The 16,012-nt window shown below is 40.3% G+C and overlaps 1 protein-coding gene across 1 annotated transcript in view; it reads left to right on the forward strand.

Moving 5' to 3' along the window:
- The window catches only part of MAGI1 (membrane associated guanylate kinase, WW and PDZ domain containing 1), a 496,147-nt gene extending 480,398 nt beyond the window's left edge, over positions 1 to 15,749 (forward strand). Inside the window, exons 18-23 of the mRNA XM_065408270.1 lie at positions 281 to 481; positions 8,956 to 9,046; positions 9,174 to 9,234; positions 10,075 to 10,218; positions 11,311 to 11,449; positions 15,025 to 15,749. Of these exons, the coding sequence (XP_065264342.1) occupies positions 281 to 481; positions 8,956 to 9,046; positions 9,174 to 9,234; positions 10,075 to 10,218; positions 11,311 to 11,449; positions 15,025 to 15,749 (1,361 nt within the window). The remainder of the gene's footprint in view (positions 1 to 280; positions 482 to 8,955; positions 9,047 to 9,173; positions 9,235 to 10,074; positions 10,219 to 11,310; positions 11,450 to 15,024) is intronic.
- Positions 15,750 to 16,012: the final 263 nt, after the last annotated feature.

Genomic DNA, 16,012 nt, shown 5'->3' on the forward strand with positions numbered 1-16,012 from the left:
ACTACCCGCCAATGTGGCAAGTAGTGTAGACGTGGCCTAGGAAACACCTACCTGTAACGGTAGTAAGTTCAGGTGAAGCACTTTGCACTCGTATAGTTGATTTGCCAATGTTTTGAACAGTGGCAGCAATGCTATCCTTTAATAACTTTTGCTTGATGCATTAATTAATTAACCCTTAACCTTCTCTTTCCCTTTTCAACCCTTTTTCTCCTTTTCCCCTTCACCGCTGTCCCATGTATATAAACAATTAAAAACAAAAACAAAACCAATACAAAAGCAGGAAATGCATGTGTGGCCATGCCTCACAAAATAGGTCGGATCATTGAGGGGAGCCCCGCAGACCGCTGTGGCAAGCTGAAAGTAGGAGACCGGATCTTGGCTGTTAATGGATGTTCCATCACCAACAAATCGCATTCAGATATTGTCAACTTAATTAAAGAAGCAGGAAACACTGTTACTCTGCGCATCATTCCAGGGGATGGTAAAGTATATGCTCATTTCTGTCTCATCCAAATGTTTTATTTCTCTTTGGCTTTTCATGTCACTTTGAGTTGCACAGACTTGCAGGTTTCCATTCTCCACCCACCAGGCTAGAGTTAGCATTGAGAAGTTTGCCACTGTCATACAACCATGTCTCTTCCCGCCCTCCCCCTGCCCCTCCTTCCTATAACTGGAAATCAGCTTTTTAAACAAAAAAAACAACAACCAAGAGGCGCTAAGTCTGGTCAGAAATTAAGATCCCCTCCTTCCTGCATTCCTCCAACTGTCTCTTTAAAACTACCTTCTGTAAATGAGACCCACATCTCTGTGGATTTTGAAACTTCATTTGATTTTTGCAGTGATAATGCTGCGTTAGAATATTTGGGAGAGGATGCATGCCCTGTAAGGCATGAAGTCCCCGAGGTTTTACATATACACAAGCAGTCTATATAGCAAAAGGGATCACAGAAAGGGATAAACACATTGTCATGATTTAAGCCGTTTGAAAAGAAGCTTTGTTTTTATTCAGGGCAAGTTGCTTTAGGAATGATCTCAGTGCCGTTTGAAATGCTTTTGCTCAGTGATTTTGGTTCTCGAGGTGCTCACAACTGATTGGTTCTGGAATTATGCCGAGATGGGGTTTCACTGCCCCAAAATTTTATTGTCCCAGGAATTACTTAATGTGACTGATAGCTGGGGCCAGACCTGGTCATAGCGTGCTTAAAAACAATTAATGGATCTGCACCGTGCCTAGGGGCTTAACAACGCAAACACTTAGTTTGTGGCAAGCTGTGGTGTAAATCTACCCTGCTATGTGCTAAGGAACTGTTAGTGAGAGGCAGCAGGGTCTACACAGACACTGTGCATGGCAGGATAGAACGGGGTAGAGCTACACCCCCGCTTGCTGCAAACTAAGTGTTCATGCAGACAAACCCTAGGATTGAATTGGGAAGAACTCTTTTCCCAAACCTATCCCTGACCATACCATTAAGAACAAGGCATAAATGTTAGGGATATTTCTATAGTAGGATTAAATCGTTATGGTTCTGAATCCCATATTTTTTATTGATTCGCTGTAAATGGTATGCTCTGGATTGGTCTGTAGTCTAAATTTGCTTCGTAGAAATTCTCTCCTGCAGTCCTGTCCGTGTCAAGCTGAATCAATGTTTATAACATTTGACGGCCCTGATTCAATCCTAATGAGCATTTTGAGAATCATGCAATATATTATTTGCAGTCCAGAAAACTCAATTAAATGTAGAAAGAGTGCAATTAAGGAAAAATTGACTCAAATAAGATAGCCCATTGCAATGAAAACTATTAACATGAGGTTTTTTCACCCCACAGTCTGACTGGAAACATTGTGCTGTCACTTATGCTTCGGTGTCTATCACACAAGCCATATTGTACTCTGTATCTATGAAACAGAGAGTTTATGGCAGTGAATATTTTTAGAGAGCTGGAGAGAAATTATGAATTGAGCCAGGGATTTTCAAAGGAGCATAAAGGAGTCACATGTCCAGTTTCCAGTGGAAAAATTCAGTGGTGGCTAATTCTCCAAGAGTATGTCTACAATGCAAAGAAAAACCCATAGCACCGAATGTCACAGCCCAGGTCACAGTGCTTGGGCTGCAGGGCTAAAAATAGCTGATCAGGTGTTCCCTATTGGGCTGGATCCCCACTCCTCAGATTTCAGAACCGAGGCTCCCAACTCCAGTGGGAATGTATACACTGCTATTTTTAGCCATACAGCCCAAGTCCTGCGAGCCTGAGTCAGTTGCCCCAGCCCCTCAGACTCAGCGCCACAGGTTTTTCTTTGCAGTGTAGACGTACTCTAAGACTCCTTTGAAAATCACAACCTGAACCATATATTTATGCCTTACCCAAGAAGCCTGATTACAGCGCTTTTAGTTATAAAAATTTAAACGGATGAAGACCAGAACGTATCTGTCTTTATAAACCACTTCTATTTAGGATGAGATATTCTGTACCTTTCGGGGCTTTTTTCCTTATATTGCTAAGCAGCAGGTCAAACTCTGTGTGATCTTCTGCAGCTTCCAGTGAATTGAGTGTTCACGAATAATGAAATGACTATAAATCAGATAGGCTGGAATCTGAACTGGCCTGTATGTGCCAATGTTGAATAGAGACCTAGAGAAAAGTGGTTCATTACCTTGTTCCTGCAACTGAGTAAAATTGAGCGACGTCGACGTCTGAGTTATAAAAATCTTGAATGGTTTAAGCATTTTCACATAAGAGAGGATTTCCTCTCCCACACACATACTCAGCCAGTCAGTGTGTGTGTGTCGGAAACATGCCAGCCGTGTGCACCCAAACACACATAACAGGATTATGGGAGACACAACATGCCACGTTAACTCTGTTTAAGCTGGGAGAAAGACATGCAGGCAATGCTCCGCTAAGGCTGTTCTGAAGGCATTCCATGCTGAAAGGAAAGAAAGGCAAAGGAGTGCCAAGTAAGAAGGGAATGATCTTTACACTGGTGTCACTGCAGAATTCGGGCCTTCGTTTTAACTTTCACTTTGCAGTTCAAGGTGATTTTGTCAATTTTACTCAGCAGGCATTCAAAAGTCAGGGTGCAGCCCCCCCTTTCTCTCCTCCCCTTCCCCCCCCCCAAAAAAAGCCAGGAGAGATTTGCTCTAAAATCATGAGGTTTTTTAAAAATCCATGTTGGCTTCTTTTCATCTGCCTTCTGCATTTGAAGCCTTTAGGGGTCATATTTTCAAGCTTTTCTCCACAGCCAAATATCATGAGAAGATCACAAGTGTTGGCATCGCTTACTAATGAAATTAAAAAGTTTTTAAAAAGTTATTTTTACTGTGTGATAATTCTAGGGCCTCTGAGAGAGTCCTACAGTTTAAGGCCTGAAGGGCCAACAAGCCCATCTAGTGTGACCACCTGGAAATCACAGGCCACCAAAAACATCCAGCACCCGCACACTAAGCCCAGCAACGGAAATGAGACCAAAGTATCACAGGGAGACTATACTAGTCTGCACTACAGGCAGAGAATAGGAGGGACCGAGGTGCACTAGTGTCCAAGCCAAGAAATGATTAAAAAGCATCTGTATGTATGTGTATATGTAGATAAGTTCTGTCCCATAAATACTTGTATAGTGCCCATTGAGGTCCATGGGAGTTGCACATATCTATCCAAGGGCAGAATTTGGCCCATAGTGCCTTCAAATATTTTAGATAGTTATTTTGATCTTTAGTAATTTAGGCCCTGATCCTGCATGCACTTAACTTTACACCTTCCTGAGTACTCCCACTGAAACTGGCCGAGAAAGCAGTGGGACTGCTACAGTACATCCAGTCAGTCACATGCATAAATCTTTACAGGATAGGGGAAAATGTGTAGTACACTGGGAATGAGTGTTTCGCATGAGAACAAAACTGGAAGCAATGTCTGTCTGTTTCATCCCTGAGCCTGAACTTGAAGTGTTGGTTGGTACCTATTGAGTTAACTTGACTTAGCAAAGCTTTCTGATGGTGGCAGTGGAGAGAGCAATCTCTGTTGTTAAAGGTGATTTGAGGAGATCTAATTTAAAGTAAAAATTTGCAAACAGCCTTTCAGCAAATGATATAGTGGTTCTTACAGAAGTTAGTAAAACTAGACAACCTTTAAGTCAATTAGATAGATGGCTCTTCTCATTTCAAAGCAGGGAGGACAGTAGAAATTATTCAGAGAGCATGCTCGCCTTGTATCTTGAGCCTTTTTATAAAAAGTTAGTAAAAATACTGCACATCTGTTGACAATTAATAACTCTTATGCTAGTGTGGTCTAAAGATAGACCCAGAACCGTGTCGTGGAATTTCATCAGTACCTAAGATGTATTGTTGATCTACTTGGTATTTTTCGCATGACCTCCTAAGGAACAAGGTTATTGTATTCTGTTTGTACCCAGTCTCCATGTCATACCAAAATGGCAATGGAAGGTTTATGTGGCTTGTGTGCTGTTTGAATTCAGTACAATTTAGAAACAGTTTATTTTGGGAGCAGATTGTAGCCTCAGGGATGCCCAAGTGAATTAGACAAGACCATGTTGTCTTAAAATCCAGCAGTTCTTTAATGCAGCCAGTGCCCACAAGCAGGAGTGTGTGTCTCTGCACAGAGGCTGGCTGGCTCCAGACAGCATCACCCCCAACAAGTACAGTTTGTTTTACTTTACTTTCCTCAGCCTCTCTCAAACCACACCCACCCAGCTAGTGGGGGAAGGGACATCTGTTACAAGGTGTCCTATAGTTTAAAATAAAATAAACAAACCAATTCAATAAAATACAATCCCAGCATTAGATACATTTCCAGAAAAGCTTCCAGCCATCATCTTCAAATCACTCTTCTTCTAATTGAGGCACATACCTTCCATTAATGCAAACTGGCATTATAGGGAACTTCCCTCAGAGTCACCAGGGAGAAATACCAGATGACAGAAGCGTAATGCAAACAAGGTTAGGCAGGAAAGAAGACCTTAGAGTGATTGGAGAGCCAGGTGTTTTATTTGTTTGTGTGTTAACTTGGGCTTGAAGCAGAAACTAGTCAAATTCAGACTAGAATTTTTTACATTACCTACACATTTTTTTAAAAGTGAAGATAATTAATCATCGGAACAACTTACCTAATGACGTGGTGGATTCTGTGTCACTCAAATTCTTTACATCAAGTTTGAATGTCTATCTAAAGCTCTAGCTCAACCAGAAATGATGTTGGCTTGGGGCAGGAATTGCTGATGAAATTCTCTGGCCTGTGTTTATACAGGAAGTCAGATTAGATGTTCATAATGGTCCCTTCTGGCCTTAACAGTGATGAATCTATGAATGAAAGTTCATTAGCAAACTGAGAGTCAGTGCAGACAAGGCTAAAGTAATCAATAAGCTCAGCCATGTTAGATCGCGGTTACTTCAGATTGTAGCCCTTCAGAGGAATGAAAATAGCCCTCAGGCCTCCCATCCAGCAGGGGGAGGTATGCCATTTTTACAAGGACGCGGGATATGTCTACACAGCAAAAGCTGTTCATGGGCTAGCTGACCTGAGCTAGTGTGAATCCAACGAGTGCAAGTAACAATAGAAGTGATGACAATGCAGCATAGGCTTCAGAGCGGGATAGTGAGCTCAGTGCATCCTCAGGGTCCATGCTAGACCCACACTGTTCTTCTTCACTGGTATTGTTACCCACGCCAGCTGGATTCATGCTAATGATGTCTAAAGAATACCTCCATGGTATTCAGTGGACTTCACCCTGCCAGCAAGGGGGGAGGATGTGCCTTGGATAAAAATCATGCTATAAGCAGTGTTCCCTCTAATTTTCCCCACATATGTGTGGAATGAATTTTGTTATGTGCACCAATACGGAGGTGATGTGTGACACATCACCTCCGTATTGGTGCACATAACAAAATTCATGTGGTGTGGGGGTGGGGCCGAGGGGTTTGGAGTGTTGGAGATGACTCAGGGCTGGGGCAGAGAGTTGAAGTGTGGGGGGTGAGGGCTCCGGGGTGGGGCCAGGGATGAGGGGCTCAGGGCTGGGGCAGAGGGTTGGAGTGCAGGGGATCCAGGCTCTGGGGTGTGGCCAGGGATGAGGGGTTTGGGGTGCAGGAGGGTGCTCCGGGGCTATGGTGGGGAGAGAGGACTCCCCCAGCTCTGTCTCCCCGCAGCAGCACCTGGGCTGGGGAGGAAAGGCTCCCCTCCTTCGGCCGCAGCAGGTCCAGGCCAGGCCTGAGTACAGGCCGGGGGAGGGGCAGCCCGGCTGCGGCAGGTCCGGGCTGCCCCTCCCCGTCCGCAGCTGGTCCCAGCCGGGCGGGTTCTCTGAGCACCTGCGTGGTGCTAAATAGGCTGCAGCATGGCCACGCAGCTTACAGGGAACTTAGTATATAAGTACTGTGTATTTATTTGATTATTTATTATTGGTAAGACACTGTAACTACCTACAGTAGGGGGGAAGTCTTTTCTAAAGACCAAGATTTTCTGAAAAGGTAATCCTAGATATTACTGCTGTATTCATTGAGTCAACAGTTATCACTGCTCTTGACTACAGGGAACAGGCTTCCATTTGTACCTTGAATATCATGTGTTCCCAGTGCTTTTGGTGATTTCTGTTCTCAATTATCTCATAATTATCATAAACGGTGGATATATTTGTTTGTTGTGATTTCCCAAGCAAATGTCATTGAAACTCTCAGCACTTGCTCTCATATAAACATAAATATCGAATGTCATCTTTCAGAGTGTACAACTGGTTCCATCTATTATAACCATTTTAAAGATGTCTTTTCCTCGAAAATACTCACTTCTGCAGACTTTAAAGTGAGCACTTTCCAAAATGGCCAAGCAAGGAGGAGTTCAAAGATTTTCAAGTCCTTTATTCACTTATTGATGACTGTAATCCTGTAGATACGTGGGAATTTCTCTCTGTGTACGAATGCTTTCTTGAGCTTATCCCTTAACTTTCATCAATAGTGTATGCACTGAGTGCATTCTGTAGTTTCTAAAGCTGTCCAGCAGCACTTTCAATAAGGATCAGTATGACATACACTTACGGAGAATGCATAGGATCTGTGATCATGGACACTTAACGTTGCAAAGGGCCTAATTTAGATCCAGATTTCAAACACTCACAATGCTTCAAGGGTATTTGTATCTGGGTATATGGTTTGGTTTCGTATGGCTCCTTTTTTGCCCCCAGTCTTTCTCGTTTGTGCCTGGCCCAAAGCTATTAAGAAAATCTGTAGCAGAGCAGAAAATAGAAACCAAGTCTCTCATTTTTATGATTTAGCCACAAATCTATCTTTTCTTCCATTTGCAAAATTCATATTCCAGGCCTCTTCCCAAAATGGGCTCAGATTCCAGCCCTTCCTCCCAGAAAATTGGTGGGTATTCAGATCAGGGTATTGGGTTGGATCACAATTGGCCTAACTGCTCCTATTTAAGTCAGTGGTAAAACCCCCATAAAACCCAAAACATCTGTCAGGGATGGTCTAAATAGTACTTAGTCCTGCCGTGAGTGCAGGGGACTGGACTATATGACCTCTTGAGGTCCCTTCCAGTCCTATGCTTCCATGGTTCACTCGAAGCAGAGTTAGGCCAATGCTGAGGACTTTGAAAATCTCACCCTTCAGTTTTTGTGTGCGTCTGGTACAAGTTACGCCACTCCAAGGGAATGTGTATTACACTGAACATAGAATGTGCAATAGACCGTATTTTAATGAACAATAAGAATTTGAACAGCACAATTGGTTAAATAGTAGAGAGACATGTGGAAACCATGTGTTTTTGATCACGTCCAAAGTGTTAAGTCAATAGAAAACTACCATTGCCATCAATAAGTTTTAGATTAGGCCTTTATTCGATATATCCCATAACAAAAACTTTAAAGGTACAGATTCAGATGGAGACAGTATTGACTACATTGTGGTTTATGGACTATTTTAGTGTTCCTATAAAAAATAACCCAAAGGATCGTCTGACTTTTGAAGTAATTAAGATTTGGCGTATGTGTTGCTGATCAAGCAACAAAACATTCCATGATCCTTAATTAGCCTATACTTCAAAAAAGATTACCCTTAGCTCTCAATAGTGAGGTGGATAATGGAACACATCTAGCCCAAACTTCCTAAATATTTTTCTGATTTACTTGTGTGCCTTTTCAGAATTACTGCTCTCGGAATTTCCTTGAGATTAATGAAAATGCTGATGAAATTTAGTTACTGGAGAATAAATCCAATTTACATAAAAATATAAAATTCATTACTTTAGTGGGACATCTTGCTGCACACAATTTACATTTACCAGTTATTTTTGATTCAGGCATCCTACCCCACAACCCTTTATTAATTTTTCATCGGTAATGAAGTTAGAGATAATGTCTTGAACATTCAAGAATTTTCTTTGTTATTGAAGGCGCACAGAATACAGTAACAGCAGTGACAGGTTAGTGTTTAAAAGACTTTCTGTTATAAGGATCACAGGGGCAGAAGCGAGGCTGTAGCGGAATCTTCTGTATCTAAAGGCAACCACTAGAAAAAGTCAAGCACAGAGGAATGTCAGCATCATGTAAAATTCCAATGTGCAACTCTTGGTTAAAAAGCCCTTGCAGATGTATAGTTGCAGTGCTGTTGCATGTGGCTGCATTTATAGAAGGCTGAGAGAAATTCTATCATCTTTATTTTCCTATTATTATTTTCTTTATCAAAGGCTTTCTATATATTTAAGGGGTTTGGGGCAATCATTGCACAGTGTGTGTTGAGATAAATACTTAATCGTTACCTAGTAACAAAATTCTCCTTTCAATTGCTGGATTTATTAAAGATGAGCCAGTGCGCTTCCCTCTCAGGCACATTCTTAAAAAATGTTTTTGATACTTCCCAGTGAAATCCCATTGCAAAGCATACATTTGTCTTTGAATGAATTATCTGATTTAAGATCTTTTCTCACAAGAAGCACCATTTTGTTTTACAGAATCCTCCAATGCTACTTTATTGACCAACGCTGAAAAAATTGCTACGATTACAACCACACATACTCCTCAGCAGATACCCCAGGAGCCCAGGTCAGCTAATTTTCTTTGAGGCGAGCATGTTGATGTGCTATTTCTTTAGTCATTTCTGAGTCATCTTCATTTCCCATGAGTTGTTTTTTTCCCCCTCTCTCTTCCTCTCTCTCATTCATTTCAACAGGAACAACACAAAACCAAAGCAGGAATCCCAGTTTGATTTCAAACCGCCCCAGGCAGCACAGGTAAGGGATGCCTTTCTGATTAGCTTGGTTTACCATGCAAACGTGGTTCCAGTCTGCTCAAGGGTTGTGCTTAAAGTGTTCTCCCTAGAAAATCTCTCTTGTGAGGCTAGATTCCCTCCTCCAGGTTGTCTGCGAAAGAGGGATCACTGATTAGAGTTTTAATATGTGTTGATGTTGTTTCATATGACAAACACTTCAAACACAGAGGTACATCAGGATTAAAAACAAAGACAACTAAATATCTTATGACAGTAATAATTTATGTGTTTGTTTACTGGAGTGTGTTCTCTGAGGGGGCTAGCCTGAAGGAGTTACTGTGCACCAAATGACAGACTCAGAGGACAAAAAAAGAAAATAAATCAAAGTTTGATAAGAGGGCTATAGCATGGGTTCTTTGAGTTTATCATAGGCCACAGCTTAATAACAGAGAGATTATCTCATGGACTCTTCCCCTCCCACTGGCAACTACAGTGATAACCACTCTCATTACTGATTGCTAAGCATCTTTGTGGTAATACAGCAATTCCTCTGCTGTAGAGAGAAGAATTGCATGCCTTTTTAGTAGTCTTGAATAGAATGTGCCAGCCACTAACAAGAAGGAGTAGCTAGCACCATGGGACCAATCAGCTCTTTGCAGGCCATTAACAAACACTCTTTGAATCACAGTCTGGGTCTTTAGGAGCAACGAGAAGCCTTTGTCTTTGTATGAAAACAAACGTTGTAGATATATATTTGTATTAAGACGTTTTAATGTCCATTGTTAAATATTTGCCAGGCCCGGCAACAGCACAGAATTCAACTTCTTGTTCAGTTCTGTACAAATTGTCTTCCCTCCAGCAGGACCAAGATTTTTACACCGTTGAACTGGAAAGAGGAGCCAAAGGATTTGGCTTTAGCCTGCGAGGTGGTCGCGAGTATAATATGGATCTCTATGTATTGCGGTTAGCTGAGGATGGTCCAGCTGAGAGGTGTGGAAAGATGAGGGTAAGTCCAAAAAAAGAGTTGGGGGAAAAAATCTATTTGCAACAAAAATGAAATGACAAGAGAAAAAGGCAGTAGCTCCTTTTAATCTCTGTTATCTTGCTTACCAACCTGTCAATAGCTGGCTTCTGTCAGAAGCTGCACTTGCTCCGTATGTTGGCTTCTAATTGACCCCCGTCTTTTGAAGCTGAATCAGTTGCTGACCAAATCCCAGCCCTTATTCCAGACATTACCCCCAAATGTTAATGTTTCAGTTTTCTTTAAAAAAACGTAGCAAGGTTCATGCATGAAAGAAAGTGTGATAAGCTGCCATCTTGGCCAACACACTGGGGATTGAACCAGGAACCTCTAGAGCTGAAAGCATGAGCTGCTACAGTTTGAGCTAAAGTTTCCTAGCTGGGCCGGTAACAGACTTAAATGCTCTACAGGTAAGGTACCGAGAGGAGCCTGCATAACACACACTCACCAGTGAGTTACTAAACTATTGCATAATTTGTCACTGTTGTAACCCGAGACGTCACATGCTACCTCTACCGACCCTGTGTATGCAATACCTTGCTGTGGTAGGTCTAATTTAACTTTAGGCTATGTCAGTAGTCCCATTCATTCCAACAATTAAGCACATGCAAAAGTCTTAATGGAATTGACTGAGAGGTTCTCAGAAAAGAGGTCTCATTTTTTTTATAGGTCTGCAGACAACATGCACACCTGTGATGCTGTTTATTTAATACCTGTACAACTAGTGTATTCTCTTCTTCCAAAAAGTAATGCAAGAAATGTTAATATTTGGAAAGATTTTTTTAAGGGTAAACTTATAGCACCAGATAGCGGATGTAACTCAACATAGCTCCACTGTAGCCAGAGTGCTGATGATCTATTCCACAACCTTTGTTTTCCTTTCCTGATCAATTCTTGAATTTCTAAACCAGGCTAACTGATTCAGACCATGCATGTACATTCAAGTGAGAAAAGTTCCTAGACATAAACCAATATGTTAAATACTGTGTTCCCTTAAGTGACATACTCAAGTTGTGGCATTCTTCTGCTGAAGGCCTGATTTTAATCCTAGATTCTGCTCTTTCGTCATGTTGACAGATTGGCGATGAAATTCTAGAGATCAATGGGGAAACCACCAAGAACATGAAGCATGCTCGGGCCATAGAACTGATTAAAAATGGTGGCCGCAGAGTCCGCCTGTTTCTGAAACGTGGAGATGGCTCTGTACCAGAATATGGTGGGTCAAACTATGAAAACATTCCTTTCTTTCCTGGCATCACTCCATGAATGATTTGTCTCAAGATCTGAAGCGGGGATGCTTTTTATTTTCCTTTCTCACCAGTGTCTTGCCAACCTTTGCAACATATGGTTAATTGCCTCGCTTGTGCTGAATTTTCTACACATTTCATCCTTTGCTTGCTTCCACGGACTTGGGCACAGTGTAAGGCAAGATCATCAAAGCAGTATTTTTGGTGATCAAAGACAAAAAACAAAAACCGTATTGTCTTGTCCAACCAAACAAGGAGTTTTACTGAGCTGTGCCAAACTGTCTCTCAGCAGTTGAATTGTTATCTCAAAATAACTCTCTTCCTCTAATCAATACCAAAAAAAATGGGAATCCTGAATTATTTTGAATCAGTAGTTTATTGTTAGGCTTTTTCCTTAGTTTTTCTGTCTCTTTGGACATGAATGCCAAGAAAGCTAATGGGTTTTGCCTTCAGCTAATATGTAAATATTTATAAAGTTATTTCAAAATGTTTATGCAAAAATAGATGAATTTGGCCCTCTGAGTCCTTTTTTCCCCCTTAAAATATTTGTTGGTATCAGGTCATTAATTTGTAAATTCTGAAAAGGTTAGGAGGTTATGAAAAGGTTTCTAGAGTCTGTCTTGAGGGAAAGGTGCTACTTTTCCTTTTCTGCTGAGATTTGCAGTAGAAGTCCTTTTCTACACCTGTCTGTTGGAGCGGATTAGTGAGAGTAGTGAGTGGCTTAGCATAGTTTTCTATTTAATATTATTATTATGCCTTATTTATTTGAGATAATTATTGAAAACTATGCCCTCAATGTAGGGCTACTCCCAACCAAAGGTCTTTGAAGTTTCTATAGAAACTGATGTTTGAAGGGATGTCCTTTATACTTTTTCCCACCTTATCTGGGATTTTGTTGTGTCAGTAAGTTCTAAGTCTTTCACTCCATTACCTAAAAACAAAACAAAAAACAACATTCCTCACAATTCATGAACTAGGTTTTTTTAATTTACTGTACCATGTTCAAGAGTTTCCACTATCTGCTCATAAATCAGAATTGAACCTGCATGTGTGACCAAATCAGAATATAGATTTCAAACAATTAAAATATTCGATAATATAGAAAGGAAATTGTGGGTTTACACTTTTGTAATATAAACCACCCCCCAGAAGGTTGAACAATAGCACTGAAATTATGTAATGTTTTTTCTACTTCTGTCTTTTCCTACTCCTTTCAATGTACAGTACTGTATCATATGCTAGACAGCGTAAATGTCCTGTAAATTGCGTGCTTCACTTCGTAAAGCATATGTCTGCTGCACTGAGGATGAAAATCCAATACCAGTTTTCTTTTGGCTAATAATACATTAAACTGCTAAATATATAGTTTTCAAGCAAGTATTTAACATGCAGGGGCTGCAATTGTTATAAATAAATATATATATATATATATATATATATTTACACGCATACACATCTGTAACATTTTTGGCTTAATTTCTTCAGTCGCAAGTGGTTACTCGGATAATGTTAAGTTCCAGTATTTTTCAGACTTGATTGGAAAGTGCTCCTATCTGAGGCTGTATATTTTTGTAATGAGTTTTGTACTTATTTTTAATGTTGTGGTCTTTGGTGGACTTTATTTGTTGTTGTTGTTGTTTGATTGTTAATGGTTTTTCTATGACATTCTGTGTCGCTGTTCCAGTTGTCTTTTAAAATGGATGCATCCGTTGTCTGGGTTACTGAATCACCTTTTAGATGTCTAATTATGTCACTATAATAACAACTGTCATCTTTGCAGCCTTACCCTTGGGTGATGCCTAGACAATCATACTGGAAAAATAAACTTTCTTTATCCTAAGATAAAATATGTAGATATTTTTTCTTTCATCTTTGTTACGGGGAATCTAAATTTTCTACTTTTCTCTTTCTCTCTCTCTTACTTTTCTTGGTGCTGGGCTCTTCCTTCCTCAGCGATGATACCTCCTAATATCGCTGCATGTATGAGAAATGACAAGCTCGGGGAGCCTTGCTTCTACCTTACGGGCCATAATCAAACTACGGTTTGTAGCTAAAATCAATATTAGGTGTTTCTGTGCTGTGGCCTACTTCCCTCATATTGCTTTCCGCTTTGCTATATTTTTGTATGTACAGCAAATTCATTCTGAGCCCCCCGCGTTCTTTGAATTGTAAGTACACCACCCGAACGTGTTTTAAGCCTCGCTCTTACCTTGTGCAATAGCCAGATTGCAAGAAAGCTGTGGGAAAATGGGGTGGTCCTCCCTCACCTTGATTTTAAAAATCAAACCAAATAAACTACCATGAGTTGCCACAGTGTTTTTCATCTGTAAATCATAAAAATAATGGCCCGCGCACACAAAAAATGGATGAGAGGAGTTTAAATAAAAGAGCTTGCACACAAGAAAAATGAAAATTTTGAGTATTTAGCATGTGTGTTGTGGGAGAGTGAAAAAAAGAGTCTGGATTGCAAAGTGGTTTGTTGGCTCTTCAGTCATCAAGACCATCTACTGTACTTAAAATAGGTGACTCTCCACATTGGAATTCAGGACGTGTGCTAAGTACTTATTTAACGTCAGTAGAGTTCTCTTACGGAAGATACTTTAAAAAAAAAAAGTCAGAAATCTGCATCTCACGTTGAGTCAGTGCAACTACTTTAATGTTTTGCCATAAATGTAATAAATCATTCATATGCATCAGTTACGAATGATGTGAGTAAATTTAGCTTAGCTGCAGCACAGCTTCTTTGCTTTGCAGTTTAGCTCATGAAGGTAGTTCAGATCTGTTTTATGTCAGTGAAATAATTAACAGGAGAATTAGGTGTTAAATCAAACTCATCCTACGTATTAGAATATCTTTCCATTTCTTTAATAAGAAAAGATCATAACTTCTATTGTCATCTAAATTGTGGTGAAAGCAAAACTATCCCACTACTATTTCATAATGTAATAGGACTAAATGAGATTTAGTAACACGCTTTGAAGTTCTTGAAAAATGGAAATTACATTATTTATAGTCTAATTAAAATATGGTGCTATAGGTTCAAAACATACAAATCAGTTATATTATTTCATACTTCTAGTCATTTAAAATGAAACATCACACAGGCTATAACTCTTTCTAAGAAGGCATTTCTTTAAAAAGAATTTTAAAAAGTGATAATCATTTCCTAAAAGGCCCTTCTTTTCGGGAGCTACATCCTTTTAAAAACCGCAAACCTTCTTTTTTTTTCATTAGAAACAACTTATTTTAATCTAATTATAAATTGGACCAGGGGGAAAATATAAAATCTCCCATGATGCACAGAGCATAAAGATGAGAGCCACTTGGACTAAAATAGAGCTAATAAAGGGAAGCACCAATACTAATCTATAACTCACTGTTTGCAGTTACACTTAAATTAACAAAAGCTTCAGTTAGTCTTCTACTGACTGCTTTAACAGTTGTTTGCTTTTGGCACTAATGAAGTCTGAAGAATCATAAATGGTGTCAGAACTTTAATAAGCCATTTGTACCAAACAATTTGCTGTTGTTGTTTTTCTTCCAGACCCCAGCAGTGACAGGAACAGTCCCGCCACAGGTTCACAAAATGTATCGGAAATGAAAAACGTGCCATCTGACCGACGACAACACCCATCATTGGAGTCCAGTTATCCACCAGATCTTCACAAATCATCACAACATGGGGACAAGCGGATATATGTTAAAGATCCAAAAGGCAGCAGAGAGTTTAGCAGACAATCCAATGAACACCACACGTGGAATGGAACTTCTCAAAACAATGATAACGTAACAGGCAGAAAAAAGGACAGGTCACCAGGAAGGAGACGAGATAGACAACCAGAGAGAATGGTTGTAAATGGACAAAAAATGAAATCTCCTGAAAAAAGGAGGGAAGGGACAAGAAGTGCTGACAATACTTTGGAGAGGAGGGAGAGACATGAGAGGAGGAGAGACCTTTCTCCCGAAAGGCGAAGAGAAAGGTCACCAACTCACAGAAGGGATGGGTCGCCAAGCAGGCGAAGGAGGTCACTCGAAAGACTAATGGATCAAAGAAAATCACCAGAGAAGAGAAGAGAGAGCTCACCTGAACGGAGGGCAAAGTCAACTGACAGAAGAAGGGAGAGGTCACCAGACAAAAGGATCAAGGATGAGCGAGTCGGCCACAGAGAGAGGGAAGAACACGGTTTGAAATATGATACCAACAAAAGATACCCCCCTGAACAGAGAAGGAAACCCTACAAAGAGTGCAGCACTGATCTCAGCATCTGAGGTACTCGTCCAATGCACAGAGCCACATTCCAGCCTTTATAGTGCTGAAGGCTCTAAGAAGAGGGTAATAAAGCTGAAATTATCTTAGTTTCTTAAATGATGAAATATCAGACACCTGCTGATCCTATGAATAGCAACAAACGTTTTACGCAGATGAAATCTTATAACAAAAATATATACAAAGTGTTGTGCCTGATGTATAATATTAAAGAAAGTATTTTTAAGTGTATTCTTTTTTTTTTTAAGTTACTTGCCAAATGGTC

This window comes from Emys orbicularis, chromosome 7 (assembly GCF_028017835.1).
Source record: "Emys orbicularis isolate rEmyOrb1 chromosome 7, rEmyOrb1.hap1, whole genome shotgun sequence".
NCBI lineage: Eukaryota > Metazoa > Chordata > Testudines > Emydidae > Emys > Emys orbicularis.